The sequence below is a fragment of the Urocampus carinirostris genome, chromosome 14 (genome assembly GCF_059441175.1).
Source record: "Urocampus carinirostris isolate Australia breed hairy pipefish chromosome 14, RoL_Ucar_1.0, whole genome shotgun sequence".
Lineage (NCBI taxonomy): Eukaryota > Metazoa > Chordata > Actinopteri > Syngnathiformes > Syngnathidae > Urocampus > Urocampus carinirostris.
In genome coordinates this window covers 7,410,655-7,428,844 of record NC_142362.1, presented here as the reverse complement: position 1 = coordinate 7,428,844, position 18,190 = coordinate 7,410,655, and the positions used below count along the sequence as shown (strand labels likewise).

Below are 18,190 nucleotides of genomic sequence, written 5' to 3'. Positions count from 1 at the left end.
AAAATGGATGTAAACATGTATTGTGATATTCTAAAATGTATTTTATATAAATTGAAAAGAAAGCTCTTTGATATGCTTTGGGCAGTCTACAGAGCGAGCTGCCAACGAGATCAAAGAGATCAAAGCCAGCAGAGAAGCTAATGTTGTGACTCATTTCATCTGCAGAAACTGTAATAAAAACCTCATCATCCAGGAAACACATGTACAATATAACATGTTAAACTACATAAATAAACACGTTTGGAAAAAAATATGGTGTAAGATTATTTTGAATTTTGTAAGAGAAAATACGACAGTTTGTAAGGGCATGGAGCCCTGGAGCGTGACAGGTATGAAATCTAGTACAGTAAATATATTTTTTTCCATAATAAAACAATAATAACAGATCATATATTCACTCATTCATCATTTCTATATACAGTTACTGTTCAATCGTATTTAATAGCCATGCATTAATAATAATTACCGGAAGCAATCCTTTTTGGATCAATGGCCTTTTAAATAGCGCCCATTGGTTTAGAACCCCGTCAATCACGATTGAGGTCACCCAGGAGGCGGGGCTTAAACGGAGGCGTGTCAATTCGGTTCCGCCGTCCAAAGTCGCTCACTCGTACCTCGAACTGCGCGTCCCAGTCGGTACCAGAACCCAGTCCCAGAACCCCCATTCACAAACCCTCGACCATGCGCACCGAAAAGGGCAGAATCTCAGGATTTTTGGACTTCTTTCAACTTGGCTTCCGTCGTGCACTTTGACATCGGAGAAGACGCAAAGCAGTCGAGCGCCTGATTCGGATCCGATTCGGATCCGGTCCACTTACAAAGGGGTGGGATTTGACGCGCGTTTGGGGAGCCCCCTCCTCCACCCCCCCATTCGAAGGACTTGTTGCGCTGGGGAGGGGGTGGGGGGGAGTGCACTAGTCTGGTTTTTGCTCCGAAAGAACCAAAACACAGACGTGGTGCGTTCAAGGACCCGGAGAGCGAAGGCATCTCTTCAAGACCGGACATTTTTTTTTTCTATTAAATGGCGTCCAAATAAAACTTTCCACCGGTTGAATTTTCTCCTTTCGTAAAACAACGACTACAAACACTCTAAAGATGTCCGAGCGTGATGGACCGTGCAGCGACGGAGCGCCAGACTTTATACCGGCGAGGGTGTCCCGCGGCCGGCGCAGCGGTGTCGTCCTTCCCGGCGGAAGCGCTCCGGACCCGGAGAGCCTGCTGCTGGAGTCCGCGAAGGCAACACCGCGACGCAGCAGCATCATAAAAGTAAGAGAAACGTGGTTTATTTGTGGGAATGTGAAGCTGTAAAGAGTGAATTTTACGATTATCGTGAAGTAGTCATGGAGGGTTTGTGTGGGTGCTTGAAATCAGGGGCGATTTTAGGTACAGAGGTGAGTCTGGCTCGTTATAAACAGGGTTGGGTAGGGTTACTTTAACTGGATTACTTTCAATTACTTTTGGATGACTCCAATACCAAATATGCTAATAAAAGACAAAATAAACTAAATATGAGTCAAATGACAAAATTTTGTGCAGGCTCGGGGAGTAACGGAATACACGGAACGGCAAAAATGATGTTGCCAAGCTGTTTGGATTGATTTTCATTTTGTTTGTCGCATTTTATGTTAGTTTAGCCGGAGATCAAAGAGATCAAAGCCAGGAGAGAAAGCTTACCACGTGTTGTGAGTCATCATTTTATTCATATTTCGTTTCTGTTGTGTGGCAGCACGGCGGCGCAGTGGTTAGCGCTTGTGCGGCACAGTTCATGTCATGGGAACCTGTCGTGGGTTCAAATCCAGCTCTAGACTTCCTGTGCGTAGTTTGTATGTTCTCCCCGTGCTTGCGTGGGTTTCCTCCGGGCACTCCGGTTTCCTCCCACATTCCAAAAACATGCATTTCAGGTGAATTGGCCGGTCCAAATTGTCCCTAGGTGTGAATGACCGAATGAGTTGTCTGTCCCTGTGTGCCCTGCGATTGGCTGGCAACCAGTTCAGGGTGTCCCCTGCCCACTGCCCGCAGATGGCTGGGATGGGCTCCAACCCCCCCGCGACCCTAATGAGGATAAGCGGTACGGCTAATGAGAGATGAGATGAGAGTTTCTGTTGTCTTTTATTAGCATATTTGGTATTGGAGTAATCCAAAAGTAATTGAAAGTAATCCAGTTCAAGTAACCCTACCCAACCCTGGTTATAAAACAACATTTAAATAAGTAATTCAAAATGAATTTATAAATAAATAATCCGACCCTAAGTTCTCAAGTTGTTTACGTCCCATAAAGATAATAATTCAATATTAAAAGAAAGAAGAAGAAGAAGGAAATAGTTCATTGATTAAAATGTGATGAAAATTTTGTCAACCGATAAAGAGAGAAGACATCATTTTCATTTAAAATTTGATTCTGGATGGGATGTTTTTAAGAGAGCAATGCTAGGGATTCAATGGACTGAACCATTTCAAGGCTGTAGGGTATTCCCGACACTGCGTTGTTCAATTTTTTTCTTGTCTCACTTTTTAGACATTTTCATCATATTTAAGACTATCTTGTCTTATTAAGGAAGGCATAAAATACTATTTGGGGGTGTTTGGGTTGAATTTGGGGGTCCTTAAAGTTGAAATCCTTGAAAATGCTTGAATTACAATGTTGTCTTTCCAGGGATTTGAAAAGTTCCTGAATTTTGGGTGCTACCCTTGTCAATGCTTGGAATTGTTTCTAAACAATATAACGTGTTGCTATAGAGTATTTAAATAGTGCTACGGAAAATACACACTGTCATAAAAATAGAGTAATATGCAAATGTAGGCGTGGGGTTCAATGTGGGCTTTTACTCTCCCGGGTGAAGTTAAAGAGCCTCACGGCATGAGGAAGAAATGATCTGCTTAAGAATTAGGCCGACACTGCTTTTGCTGGCTTTTCTTTTCCATTTACTTTATTCCTCCCTCTTAATCAACGGAAGCTGGCATTAGTTCGTATGGCATTGTCGTATAGGGCGTGCCCAAGATGAAAGGGGCGTGCTACACCTATAAACCACTATAAAATGAGTATTAGTCCAAGAATTTTGTAATCGATTATGGACAGTTATTACGGGCCATGCAAAAAAAATAAGGTGTTTTTTCTCATTTGTAAATTGTAGCAGCAAGATCTTCCTGCAACTAAAAAAATGTAAGCTTCATATTAATTTATTAGAAAGAAGGAAGTGTGGGACCCGGAAAACTTAAGAGAAAACTTGAGAAGAAAATGGAGAGAGAGAGAAAATGAGAGAGAGGGGGGAGAAAGAGATGGACAATATGAATGAGAGTGAGAGAGAGAGAGAGAGAGAGAGAGAGAGAGAGAGAGAGAGAGAGAGAGAGGGTGAAAAAAAGAGAGAGAAAGAGAAAAAAGGGGGATAAAGAGAGAAAACGAAAGAGAGAGAGAGTAGGAAAAAGGGAGAAAGACAAAAGTGACAAAAAAAGAGAGAAAAACATTTACTACGGACATTTATTACGGGCCATGCAAAAAAAACTAAGGTCGTTTTTCCCATTTGTAAATTGTAGCAGCAAGATCTTCCTGCAACTGAAAATGTAAGCTTCATATTTCTTTACTAGAAAGAAGGAAGTGTGGGACCGGGAAAACTTAAGAGAAAACTTGAGAAGAAAATGGAGAGAGAGAGAAAATGAGAGCGAGGGGGGGAGAAAGAGATAGACAATGTGAATGAGAGAGAGAGAGAGAGAGAGAGAGAGAGAGAGAGAGAGAGAGAGAGAGAGAGAGAGAGAGAGAGAGAGAGAAAGGGGGATAAAGTACTAGAAAGAAAGAAGTGCGGAACCAGAGAGAAAACTCAAGAGGGTGTCTTGGGGTGGCAAAACTCTTGAAAGTGAGATTTGGGAGTACCTTTAATCGACGGAGTGGAAGATCTTGGGACGAGGGAGGGCATGAAAACGAAGGTCTGGGAGTAGGAGGTTTTCATCTTGGCGAGTAAATAACACGAGCAGTGGTCAAAACGACTCAGCAACGTAAGGTGGGAGCCTGGAGTAATTATCAAAGAAGTTGGTTGATGAGTGGATGGGGAGAACTTGGACAGGAGAGTTGAGAAGGTGATTGGAAATCGGGGATATGCTGCCATCTCTCGGAGAAGGGGAGGTACTGCAGGTGCCTAACATGCAGATGTGAGTTCACACCCGCTAGACCAGGGGTGTCAAACTCATTTTAACTCGGGGGCCACACGATAGAACAAACATTTTCTCGGGGGCCGGCCGAGTAGATTAGAGCGAAAGAAAAAGAGAAATGAAGAAATAAGAGAAAGAGAAGGAGAGAAAAAGTGATGGGGTGGGACAAAGAAAGATAATGTGAGAAACAAAAGAGATAAAAAGAGAAATAGCGAGGGAAGGGGAAAGAAAGAGACATAAAGAAAGAAATACAAAGAGAAACAGAAAGAGAAAAAGAGAGGAGAGAAAAAGAGAAAAAGGGAGAAAGTGAGAAGAGTTAAGCGAGAGAGTGTGAGGGAAAGGAAAAAAGGAAGAGAAAGCAAAAGGAGGTAAAAGTGAAAGAAAGAGACAAAGAGGAACAGAGAAAAAGAGAGACGGAGAGAGTGAAATGGAGAGAGATAGAGAGTGAGAGAAAAAGGGAGGGAGAGAGAGAGAGAGACAAGAGAGAGAGAACATAAGAAACAGAAGAGATAGAGAAATAGCGAGAGGGGGAAGAAAGAGAGAGAAATAAAGAAATCCCAAGAGAAATAGAAAAAGAGAAAAGGGAAAGAAGAGAAAGAGAGGAAAATGAAATAATGAAGAGAAAGCAAAAGAAGGTAAAAGACACAGAGAAAGAAAGAGACATAGAGGAACAAGGAAAGAGACTGAAAGAGAGAGAGAGTGAGAGAAAGGGGAGGGGGGAGGTAGAGAGAGAGAGAGAGAGAGAGAGAAAGAAAGAAAGAGAGAAAAGAGAGGGAGAACATGAGAAAAAAACAGATAGAGAAATAGCGAGAGGGGGAAGAAAGAGAGAGAAATAAAGAAATCCCAAGAAAAATAGAAAAAGAGAAAGAGAGAAGAGAAAGAGAGAGAAAAGGAAATAATGAAGAGAAAGCAAAAGAAGGTAAAAGACACAGAGAGAGAAAGAGACATAGAGGAACAAGGAAAAAGACTGAAAGAGAGAGAGAGTGAGAGAAATGGGAGGGAGGAGGTAGAGAGAGAGAGAGAGAGAAAAGGAAATAATGAAGAGAAAGCAAAAGAAGGTAAAAGACACAGAGAGAGAAAGAGACATAGAGGAACAAAGAAAGAGTCTTAAAGAGAGAGAAAGTGAGAGAAATGGGAGGGGGGGAGGTAGAGAGAGAGAGAGAGAGAGAGAGAGAGAGAGAGAGAGAGAGAGAGAGAGAGAAAGGCACCTGGCTTTGGCAACATCAAGTGCACATGTTTCAACCTGCAGCTCGTCTTTCTCTTTCGCTTCTCTGAGTGTTGTCTCGCGGCCATTGGTCCAGAAACCCGTCAATCACGATTGAGGTCACTCTGGGGGCGGGGCTTGAACGGAGGCGTGTCAATTCGGTTCCGCCGTCCAAAGTCGCTCGCTCGTACCTCGAGTTGCGCGTCCCACGGGCCGCCTGTTTGACACCCCCTGCGCTAAATAAAGACCGGTTTAGCTCGTTTAGACATGTGAGGCATAGTTAAACGTCTTAAGAAATGCACTGGCGAGATTAAAAATGGCGGAAGTTGTTGTGGATCGGCAAAAAAATAAATAATAAAAAATAAGAATAAATAAAAATTGGAAAATTTGTCGAAAATTTTTGAATTTGTACCCTTTTAAAGTGGAGAGCTTCTTTATTGTTGCCAATTAGCGCAAAGAGCTAGCAGTTTGGTATCCATTTCTGAAATAATCTTTTTTTGATGTTATTACAATATTTTAGTTGTGGGCCGTCAGGGCCTGCAAGGCCTTCTCAGCTGGCCTAATAAATATCCGTATTACGTGATTCAATTATATTCAGTTTTTTTGCTCCCCCACATGAAACCGATAGTACTGGTTTCCATGGTTACTAGTAGCAGGAGAAGCCTCCCGATCTGACAGCATCTTCAGCATCTGGTCGCCGTTGTTTTTCGGGGTGGTCATTGCGTTCTTTAGAGATGAGCCGGACATCATCATCACTGTGGACATTTTTTTTCGTTCAGTAATTTTGAGTATCATGTTGTACAATACACTTTGCGTGATTTGTGGCGTTCATATTTTCGTCGAAAAACAATTTTACGTCACGTGTTTTCGGATGATGTGTCCGTTCAAGATGGCGACTACAAGACGAGCATAAATCAGCTGCCCCGCAGAAAAAAAACCGCGGATAAGGACTGCATCGGGCAAATATGAGACTTATATTTGGAGATGACAACGCTTGGACAACTGCACTGCGGAGAATAGTCCCAGATTGTGATGTTGTCATTGGTGGTTACCACGGTAACAGACTCAATTTCCTTTGCTTGTTACCGTTCCTCGAGGATTAAAGGCAACTACAGAGACTTCACATTGACTAAAATAATGTTTTTGCTCTGATTTTTATCACAGTATTGTTACGGTGCACCATTCTTTTTCATAGCATTATTATTATTACAACTTAGGCCATGTTTTTTAAGCACTATGTTATAATACTTATTATTTTTTGCCTATCTATCTATCTATCTATCTATCTATCTATCTATCTATCTATCTATCTATCTATCTATCTATCTATCTATCTATCTCTCTCTCTCTCTCTCTATCTATCTATCTATCTATCCAGACATCTATACATCAATCTATCTAGACATCTACCTATCTATCTAGACATCTAGACAGCTATCTATCCATCTAGACAATTGTCTAGAAATCTATCTATCTAGACATCTACCTATCTATCTAGACATCTATGTAGACATCTTTCTATACATCTAGACATCTATCTATACATCTAGACATCTATCTATCTAGACATCTATCATCCAGACATCTATCTAGACAACAATCTAGACATCTATCTATCTAGGCATCTACCTATCCATCTAGATATCTATCTAGACATCTAGACAGCTATCTATCCATCTAGACAATTGTCTAGACATCTATCTATACATCTAGACATCTATCTATACATCTAGACATCTATCTATCTAGACATCTATCATCTATCTAGATATCTATCTAGCTATCTAGACATCTATCTAGACCTCTAGACAACAATCTAGACATCTATCAATACATCTAGACATCTATCTAGACATCTAGACATCTATCTAGACATCTAGACATCTATCTATCTAGACATCTATCATCTATCTAGATATCTATCTAGCTATCTAGACAACAATCTAGACATCTATCAATACATCTAGACATCTAGACAGCTATCTATCCATCTAGACAACTATTTAGACATCTATCTATCTAGACATCCACCTATCTGTCTAGAAATCTATCTATACATCTATCTATACATCTAGACATCTATCTAGACATCTATCATCTATCTAGATATGTATCTAGACATATATCTATCTATCTAGACATCCATCTATTTATCTAGACATCTACCTATCTATCTAGACATCTAGACAACAACCTAGACATCTATCAATACATCTAGACATCTAGACATCTATCTATCTAGACATCTATCATCTATCTAGATATCTATCTAGCTATCTAGACATCTATCTAGACATCTAGACAACAATCTAGACATCTATCAATACATCTAGACATCTATCTAGTCATCTAGACAGCTATCTATCCATCTAGACAACTATTTAGACATCTATCTATCTAGATATCCACCTATCTGTCTAGAAATCTATCTAGACATCTATCTATACATCTATCTATACATCTAGACATCTATCTAGACATCTATCATCTATCTAGATATCTATCTAGACATATATCTATCTATCTAGACATCCATCCATCTATTTATCTAGACATCTACCTATCTATCTAGACATCTATCTAGACATCTAGACAACAACCTAGACATCTATCAATACATCTAGACATCTAGACAGCTATCTATCCATCTAGACAACTATTTAGACATCTATCTATCTAGACATCCACCTATCTGTCTAGACATCTATCTAGACATCTATCTATACATCTAGACATCTATCTATACATCTGGACATCTAGACATCTATCTACAATTTGGGTTTCTGAAAATAGCTATAAAAATACTTTTAGGTTTGGATTGTGATATACATAATGTTGGCAAAACATAGCACTCATTCCTCTTGAAGGGCGTCATAAATGTATCCCGACGCAGTGTTTTGTATTAAGAGCCAAGCGTTGTGGAAAAGAACAGCTCGTTGTTTTCCTCGGTGCGGCGACAAAAAAGGAAAACAATTTGCGGCACTGTATGTAAAGCTGCAGGAGTTCGGAATTTACAATATTCTGTGAGACTCAAATGTAGGCGTAGGTATTATGGGATACCTATCTGTTTTCGATGACGACCTGGTTGTCGGGTCTCCGAAGCTCTTCGCTCTGCACAGGTGACCTCATGCTTTTCCATGCTCACCTGTGCTCAAATTGCAGGTGAGTAAGTAAGGAAGAGGATCATGTTTGGCCATCATTACACTACAAGTGTCCACTCAAACAAACTAGGACACTGATATGTATTGCTTCCAGGGTTGGTACAGGTGCTTGAAATCCTCAAAAATGCTAAAATTGTCATGTTTATTTTCAAAGATCGAAAAGTGCTTGAATTTTGGGCGTAGTAATTGTAAAGGCTTGAAATTCTCGCTATGTTTCTCAATAAGTCTGTTTAAAAATGACGCCAACACTGATCTCTGGTGGCTTGGCTTTGCCAGTGCATTTCTTTCATCCTTTGTGGTCAACGGTAGCCGGCATTAGTTCTTACGATATTGTCCCTTGAATCATCTTCGCCCTGGAAAGGAATCCCTTCCTCTTTACCAATCTCCCAGAAAGAGTCTATCTATCTATCTATCTATCTATCTATCTATCTATCTATCTATCTATCTATCTATCTATCTATCTATCTATCTATCTATCTATCTATCTATCTATCTATCTATCTATCTATCTATCTATCTATCTATCTATCTATCTATCTATCTATCTATCTATCTATCTATCTATCTATCTATCTATCTATCTATCTATCTATCTATCTATCTATCTATCTATCTATCTATCTATCTATCTATCTATCTATCTATCTATCTATTTAGATATCTATCTAGACATCTATCTAGACATCTATCTATCTAGCTATCTATCTCTGTGCTTGAAATCCTCAAAAATGCTTGGATTTTAATGTTGTATTTCTAAAGATCAGAATTTTAGGTGAAGTGTTGGTAAAGGCTTGAAATTCTTGCTATGTTTCTCAACCAAGTCTGTTTAAAAATGACGCCAACACTGATCTCTGGTGGCTTGGCTTTGCCATTGCGTTTCTTCCATCCTTGTAGTCAACAGCAGCTGGTATTAGTTTGTACGACATTGTCCTATGAAGCATCTTAGCGCTGGGAAGGAATCCCTTCCTTTTTTTCAATCTCCCAGAAAGAAACAGGTCGATGGCCGGGACGGAGGAGCAAAAGCATAAACGGGTCCAGAAAAGAGGTCGGCGACGGGAATCAGACGGAAAACAGGGCAGGATAGAGTCAGGGGTCACGAAAGCTTGCCTAGCGTGCAGCATAGGTTCGCAGACGATCCGACAAATGATGACAGGGAGGTGGGGGTTTAGAAAGAGGCAGGGCTGTTGGCACCAAGGAAGGGGCACAGGTGCCTCGCATCAGTCATCATGACAGTAATTATACTTTTTACTTTTACTTATCTAGATTTGTGAAGAAGAAACTGTGTTCTTACTCCACTATATTAGGCTACATTGAACCCGGTACTTAAATCCTCTAAGTATGCGTCTGTTTGTCTGTGCTAAGGCGCATTTATTTTGTCAGAGACCTCCTTTTATTTAGATATGATCAGTGACCCAAACAACCACCAGGTGGCACTTGTGAGCACAGTTACGAACGTTACCTTTTTGCTGTACTATATGCGCAGTGTATATAGCTGTAGCCTAGCACATACATATATATGTATATATATATATATATATATATATATATTTTGAATGCAAAAAAACTGTCTGAGTACACAGACTAACAATTACAAAAAACTATAATTCATTGTTTATTTGATGCACTTTGAGGATTTGATCGGATTAAATGGTTGTTTAAAAAAACAAAAACGATAAATATGTCATGAACCAGAACTGGATCAGGACCCAAACGCGTGACGTTACTCACACAAGCCTTTTATTTGACGGGAAATGGGGAGTCATGCACGTTAGCAAGAAGTCTGGCGTGTAATGATAGGAAGCCAGAGGCTGATGAGATCGATACCAATTGCCTGCGTTGATATCGCACTGATGGGATCGACAATGGACAGGACGGGACAGACAGGATAGATAATGAAACAGGACAAACGAAAATTGGAGAAAATAATAAACTGGACAAAAATAGACGGAAACAAAACTGGAAACCGAAATTAAACAGGACAAAATAAACGGGAATAATATCGGACAGGAAGTACCAACAGGAACAGGACCAAGTCGAAACCCGCGTCTTGCGGGGCAGAGGTTCGGTGACGGACTGACAAAGAGAGAGCGCACTGAGCTTAAAAGGACGGAAAGCCAATCTGTTAATGAGCCTCAGCTGGCGCCACACAGGCGGGGCCAATTGGGCGCCATGGCAACCGTGACAAAATAAGACGTTGCTACGGTGACTCAGTACTTTATTCTAAGTTGTACTGATATTTTAACCATTTCGGTTTGGCGGGCCAGATGAAAAAGCCCTGGGTCCATAGCTTGCCCACCCTTGCCGTAACAGAATACCTTTAAAGGGACAGTGTGGAATATCTGTGCCTCCTAGTGGTATAAAAAAACTCTCATTCAGTTAAAAAAAAAAAAAATACACGAACTACCATACTCATGTTTATTTTTATAAATAAATCATAGTTGGAGAAAATTACCTTTATATAGCGGAATCTCTACCTAGCAGTCGCCGTCACGTTCATCTGGCATCTTGCTGCTACGCTGTGCTCATTTGGCACTGCTTTTCCTCGGCATTCGACAACAGTGCCCTCTAATGGTCAAATACGACACACTGGGGTTTTAAGAAATCCAATTTACTGATATTTCACGGGACATCCTCACTCTCGACTTCCTCAACTCTGACTCCCCCTACTGAATGCTTGAAGACTTACAAGTTTATGTAACTCAGATGAATTATGAAGAGCTTCTCGTGTACGAGTTCATGTTGTTCGCAGTAATGGATGTGTCGGTTGCACAAATTGCATAACGTGATGGTGGAGGAAAAGTACTCGATTACAATCAAAATAATATATATTTCTATTATCCCTTGTACTCCAAAAAGACTTTGATCGGCAAAATCCGATAAAAGTACTATACACAGATTTTTATTTTATTCTATGTAATATATATATATATATTTACAAATAAATCATAGTTTGTAGAACCCTCAAACACCAGGGTGCACTATTTCCCCCAGTATGTCTTGGGTAAATACAGCCTGGCAGTGCCCATTCTTCCGGTTATTTGGGTAATGGTTTACGCCCCCACAGGGAACGGTACTGGTTTCCATGGATACCAGTAAACGGACTGAAGAGGAAAACTAAACACGATGATCTTGATGTGGGCGAAACGAGTTAAATGTATCCTTGGGTTGAGCAAGGTCTAAAATGTTCCTGTCTTGAATGTCGCAGTTTCCAAGGTGTTGTAGCTCCAGGTCATCCGCAGGTACAGAAGTGGGCGGTAAGGAGTTCAATTTACTCCGTTACATCAACTGGAGTTGTGACGTGCCTTGAACGTAGCAGTAGGCCGGATCTGGAGTTTTGTCGCATCAGTCCCTTCCCGGACCCGGTAAAAATCACAGAGAACCTGCTGGAGATCACCATTTCTTTGCGCTCTACTAACCTCAGAATCTTGGGACATTTTGTATCTTTAAATCATTTGGCTTTTTACTTTTACTTGTTTAGATTTGTGAATAAGAAACTGAATTCTTGCTCTACTACATTAGGCTACATTAGACCCGTTTTTTAAATCCCCCTCCACGTAAGTGTCACGGTTCCCATGGCACCCAATTGCCCCTGCCGGTGTGGCGCCACCTGCGGCTCGTTGACAGATTGCCTTTCTGTCTATTTTAAGCTCAGCACTTTCACCCTTCCTTTGTCAGCCCGTCAACAAACCTCTGCCCCGCAAGGCATGGGTTTTGACTCGGTCCTGTTCATGTTGGTATTTCCTGTCCGGTATTGTTCCAGTTTATTTTGGCCTGTTTAAATTCGGTTTCCAGTTTTGTTTCCGTCTATTTTTGTCCTGTTTGTTACTTTCTCCAGTTTTGGTTCCCGTCTAGTTTATCCTGATTATTTTCGATATCCTGTTCCATTATCTATCCTGTCTGTCTCGTCCTGTCCGTTTTCGACCCCATCCGTCCGATATCAACTCGGGCAATTGGTATCGATCAGAATCGGCTCCCTATTTCCCGTAAAATAAAAAGCTTGTGTGAGAAACGTCACGCGTTTGGGTCCTGATCCAGTTCTGGTTCCTGACAGTATGTATGCCTGTCTGTCTCTGCTTAGGTCTAATGTGGTGGTTTTTGAAGTTTTCATTTTGGAACTGATAAAAAAGTCAATAGTATATTTTAAATAGAGATCCCTAATGGGGTTTTAATAAAACACTTCAATTAGATCACAGGTGTCAAACAGGCGGCCCGCGGGCCAGATCAGGCCCGCTAAGGGATTGAATCCGGCCCGCGAGACATCACTCAGAGAAGCGCAAGAGAAAAACGAGCTGCAGGTTGAAATAGGTCAACTTGATGTTGCCAAAGCCAGGTGCCTCGAAAAAAGACACTGTACTTGTATTTCTTTCTCTCTCTCTCTTTCTCTCTCTCTCTCTCTCTCTCTCTCTCTCTCTCTCCCTCTTTTCCACCCCTTTTCTCCCACTCCTCTGTCTTTGTCTCTTTTACTCTCTGTGTCTCTCTTTTTCTCTTCCTTTGTTGCTCTTTGTTTCTTTCTCTCTCTGTCTTTTTAACTTATTTTGCTCCAACTTCCTTTTTTCCTTTTCTCTCTTTTCTCTTTCTCTCTTCCTACCGTTTGCACTTTCTTTTCTATTTTCTCTCCTTCTGTCTTTCTATTTCTCTTTGGATTACTTTCTTCCTAACCCTTTCTTTTCCCCCTCTCTCACGACTTTTTATCTTTTCCCACGCTCTTTCCCTCCCTCTCTTTTTCTTTCTTTGTCCTGCCCTCTCAATAATAATAATAATAATAATCTGTGGTCCGTGCAGCCCTTTGAACCTCCTTGTGATTAAGGGTGTCACAAATAAACCTGACTTGACTTGACTTGAGGTTTTTGAGTTTTTCCTTACCCTCATGTAGGTTTTAGATCAGGGGATGGCGTCATAATAGTCTGTGGTTTGCAATAGTCTGTGGTCTGTGCAGCCCTTTGAGACTCTTTGTGATTAAGGGCGTCACAAATCAACATAGCCTGACTTGACTGAGGTTTTGAGTTTTTCCTTGCCCTCATGGAGGTGTTAGATCAGGGGATGGTGTCATAGTAGTCTCTGGTCTGTGCAGACCTTTGAGACTCCTTGTGATTAAAGATGTCAGAAATGACTTGACTTAGGTTACCTCATGTTTGGTCCCTTCTTAAGATTTCTACCTTTTCCTCATGTTGAAGTTTTTGAGTTTTCCCTTGCCCTCATGTAGGTTTTAGATCAGGGGATGCTGTTAATAGTTTGTAGTTTGCTATAGTCTGTGGTCTGTGCAGCCCTTTGAGACTCTTTGTGATTAATGGCATCACAAATAAACATGACTTGACTTGACTTGAGGTTTTTGAGTTTTTCCTTGCCCTCATGTAGGTTTTAGATCAGGGGATGCTGTTAATAGTTTGTAGTTTGTTATAGTCTGTGGTCTGTGCAGCCCTTTGAGACCCCTTGTGATTAAGGGCGTCACAAATATACATTTCTTGACTTGACTTGAGATTTTTGAGTTTTTCCTTGCCCTCATGTAGGTTTGAGATCAGGGGATGGTGTCATAATAGTCTGTAGTTTGCAATAATCTGTGGTCTGTGCAGCCTTTTAAGGCTCCTTGTGATTTTGGGCGTCACAAATAAACATGACTTGACTTGAGGTTTTTGAGTTTTTCCCTGCTCTCATGTAGGTTTTAGATCAGGCGATAGTGTCATAATAGTCTGTGGTTTGCAATAATATGTGGTCTGTGCAGCCCTTTGAGACTCCTTGTGATTAAGGGCGTCACAAATAAACAGGACCTGATTTGACCTGATGTTTTGGGGTTTTTCCTTGCCCTCATGTAGGTGTTAGATCAGGGGATGGTGTAAAATACTGTAGTCTGTAATCGTATGTAGTCTGTTCAGCCTTTTGAGACTTCTTGTAATTAAGAGCGTCACAAATAAACCTGACTTGACTTGAGGTTTTTGAGTTTTCCCTTGCCCTCATGTAGGTCTTAGATCAGGGGATGGTCTAATAATAGTCTGTAGTTTGCAATAGTCTGTGGTCTGTGCAGCCCTTTGAGACTCCTTGTGATTAAGGGCATCACGAAAAAACCTGACTTGACTTGAGGTTTTTGAGTTTTTCCTTGCCCTCATGTCGGTCTTAGATCAGGGGATGGTCTCATAATAGTCTGTAGTTTGCAATAATCTGTGTGCAGCCTTTTCAGACTCCAAAAACCCCCCATTTTCTTCACATTAACACAGTCGGGAGCTGTCGTTTCAATTTAGGAATCCCAATCTCGTTAAACATCCCTGCCGGGCATTAGGCTGCGCTATCAACGCTAGCCAGCAGAGTAGCATTCAATTAACTCGCCTTGTTAGCGTGTAAACCACCCGCAGGCCAATGTGGGGATGGCAACTGATATCTCGGGATTACTCGGGATTAGATCAGGGGCACGATAACGTGCTACACCGTCCAATCTACTAAGCAGGGTTCGGACGGGAGCTTGAAATCCTTGAAAACGCTTGTGTTTTCGAGTATTGAAAAGCACTCTGAAGGATTTTATACATTGGACTATAAGGGATTTTGTACGATCAAACACAAATCACATTTAATGCAAAAGATATTCACCGAGTGGGCTTCAGGTCACGCTGTTCCGAATGCGAAGGTTTTGTTTAGTTCTGTTGATAACAGGACGCAGAAGGCCAGACGCACAAGGACAGACATCGAGGCGTGGGGGCGTTTTCCTGGCACGCCCGTGGGAGGAGCAGGGAGAACTTGAGAAGATCGAGAAAGGCAGAAGATAGAGGGAGAACGAAAAAAAAGCTCGATGGAGACTCGAGCGACGCTAATTCGGCTAATTCGATGGAGTTCACTTAGTTTACTATTTAAGTAATTAAATCTGCCCCGTGTGGAAATGCCGGTCTGCTTCTGATTGCTTGATATTGCTCCAATCTTTCTCAATAATCCTGCTTAAAAATGAGGCCGACGCTGCTCTCTGGTGGCTTCGCTTTGCCATTGCCTTCCTTCGTCCTTTGTGATTAACGGCAGCTGGCATTAGTTTGTATGGCATTATCCTATGACTCTGGTGTCAAACTCATTTTAGTTTGGAGGCCACATGCTGGAAAAAAACTTTTCCACAGGGGGTAGTTTAGTAGATTAAAGAGACAGAGAGGACAAGGAAAGACAGAAAGAAAATAAGAAAGAAAATGAAAAGGCAAAAATAAAATAAGAAAGAAAGAGGGAAACACGGAACAAGATAAAGTGAGAGAAAGAGAAAGAGAGGGCAGAGAAAGAGGGAGCAGAGAAAGTGAGAGAGAGAGAGAGAGAGCAAAAAAGAGAGATTGAGAGAGAAAAACAGAGAGAACAAGGAAAGACAGAAAGAAAATAAGGAAGAAGAGGAAAAAGGCAAAAAGAAAATAAGAAAGAAAGAGGGAAAGACAGAACAAGATAAAGTGAGAGAAAGAGAGAGAGAGAGAGAGAGAGAGAGAGAGCAGAGAAAGAGGGAACAGAGAAAGTGAGAGAGAGAAAAAAGAGAGAGCTAAAAAAGGGAGATTGAGAGAGAAAAACAGAAAACAGAGAAAAAAAGCAAGTGCAAACGAGAGCTAGAAAAAGACAGACTGAAAAAAGAAAGATAGAGGGAAAAAAGAGAGAAATGAGAGAAAGAGAGAGAGAGACAGAGAAGGAGAAAGCACATGAAAAATAATTAAAAAAGAGAGTCAAAGAGGGAAAAAGAGAATGAAAAATGGATAGAGAAAAAGAGTGAAAAAGAGAAAGATAGAGAGAAGAGAGAGAATTAGTGAAATAGAAGAAAAAAAAGAGAAATGTAGAGAAAGAAAGACAGAAAGGGAGAACAGAGAGTAAAAAGTGAAAAAAAGATAAAAATAAAACAAGGAGAGGCAGAAAAAGATACATAGAAAAAGCGAGAGATAAATCGATAAGGAGAGAGAAAGAGAAAGAGAGAAAGAGAAATCGATAAAGAGAGAGAAAGAAAAAGAGAAAGAGAGAAAAGAGAAATAGAGAAAGAAAAGAGATCTAAAAAAGAAAGGGAGTGAGAGAGTCAGAAAGATAGAAAGTATTAAAGCTCCAGCTGCTTTGCCAACATCAAGTGGAAATATATCAAACTGCAGCTGATTTTTCTCTTGCGCTTCTCTGTGTGTCGTCCCACAGGCCTAATAGAAAACTTGTGTGACCTATCATCGCCCCCTACAGGTCGTGCCTGAAAGAACAGATACACACTACACCTAAAAAGGACATTATAAAATGTAGCATTTCCCAGTGGTTAATTCTAATGGGAAGAACTTCCTGCAACTGAAAATGTAACTTGAATTTTCAGCCAACACCTCAGTCACCCCTAAAAACTAAAGGCTATGGATTGACTCTTTTGACGGTACTGGAGAAACTGGAAAATTGGCCTTGAAAACAGCTTCAGAAGTATTTCAATTTGGCTGTGAAAAAGATGTGAAATCATTCCCAGGGGCTTAATGCTTCAAGCCCTTTTTGGAGGATTCCTTGTAACGAAGTGCGCGCCTTTAGCCGCTCATGCAAATGGAGTGAGTGCGATGTGACGTGGATGACGTCATGCTAACAAAGAGGTCTTGCAGGGGGGGGGGGTTCGGGGGGGTTGGAGGCGTTCGTGGAAATCGTGCATCAGAAAGCCATCTGGCGATCTGTGGCGTGGGACTGTGGAGAGAGAAGAAAATGTCTGTGATATTAATCAAGAGCGAGATGTTTTAGATTGATTGGCATTTGAGCATTTTTCCCTCTCTTCATCTAAAATAGGAACAGATCGGGCCTAAAAAAAATCAAGCCGACCCAACCTGACCTAGGCCCGTTGGGTATTAAAGCCCGACCTCACCCGAGCCCGCCTGATTAACTGTATTGGCAGGACTGAGCCGGAGCAAACCTGAAATTTCAGATTTTATAAGTGAGGACTCTGGAGGAAGAAGGGGAATTATGATTACAAATTTAAGCCTGTGTTTTGTAACTAAATCCAAGTTAAGCAAGACTGTATAGAGATTTACACCTTTTATATTATGTGTCTGCGGAGGTTGCGTTCACCGACAAATTTCTATTGGATTTTTTTTAAGCATCGACTGGAACATTTTAAGGCTGTCTGTCATTTTGATGGGTAGAAAATTTGGCCCTAAACCACAGCAGTGTAACGTCCTTGAAAATCTAGTGCAGCACTTTATGAGAGGGAGAGAAAAAACATTTCTTTTCTGCCCCCTTTTCTTTTTGTCTCTTTTTCTTTCTTTCTTTCTTTCTTTCTTTCTTTCTTTCTTTCTTTCTTTTTCCTTTAGATTCTTTCTGTCTTTCTTTCTTTCTTTTTTCATTCTCTCTTTTTTCTTTCTTTCTTTTTTCTGTCTTTCTTTCTTACCGTCTTTTTTTCTTTCTTTTTTCCGTCTTCCTTTCTTTGTTTCTTTGTTTCTTTCTTTGTTTCTTTATTTGTTTCTTTCTTTTTTCTGTCTTTCTTTCTTTCTCTCTTTCCTTCTTTTTTTTTCTGTCTTCCTTCCTTTCTTTCTTTTTTCTGTCTTTCTGTCTGTCTGTCTGTCTGTCTGTCTGTCTGTCTTTCTTTCTTCCCCTCTTTTTCCTTTCTTCATTTCTTCCTTTTCTCATTTCTGTCTGTCTGTCTGTCTGTCTGTCTGTCTTTCTTTCTTTTTGTCTTTCTTTCTTTCTTTGGTTCTTTCTTTCTTTCTGTCTTTGGTTCTTTCTTTCTTTCTGTCTTTGGTTCTTTACA

The 18,190-nt window shown here is 40.7% G+C and overlaps 1 protein-coding gene across 1 annotated transcript in view; it reads left to right on the top strand.

Annotated features, from left to right (window-relative positions):
* Positions 1 to 583: 583 nt before the first annotated feature.
* The window catches only part of plcl1 (phospholipase C like 1), a 113,401-nt gene continuing 95,794 nt past the window's right edge, over positions 584 to 18,190 (top strand). Inside the window, exon 1 of the mRNA XM_088352749.1 lies at positions 584 to 1,266. Coding sequence (XP_088208875.1) covers positions 1,096 to 1,266 — 171 coding nt within the window. The 5' untranslated portion in view covers positions 584 to 1,095. The remainder of the gene's footprint in view (positions 1,267 to 18,190) is intronic.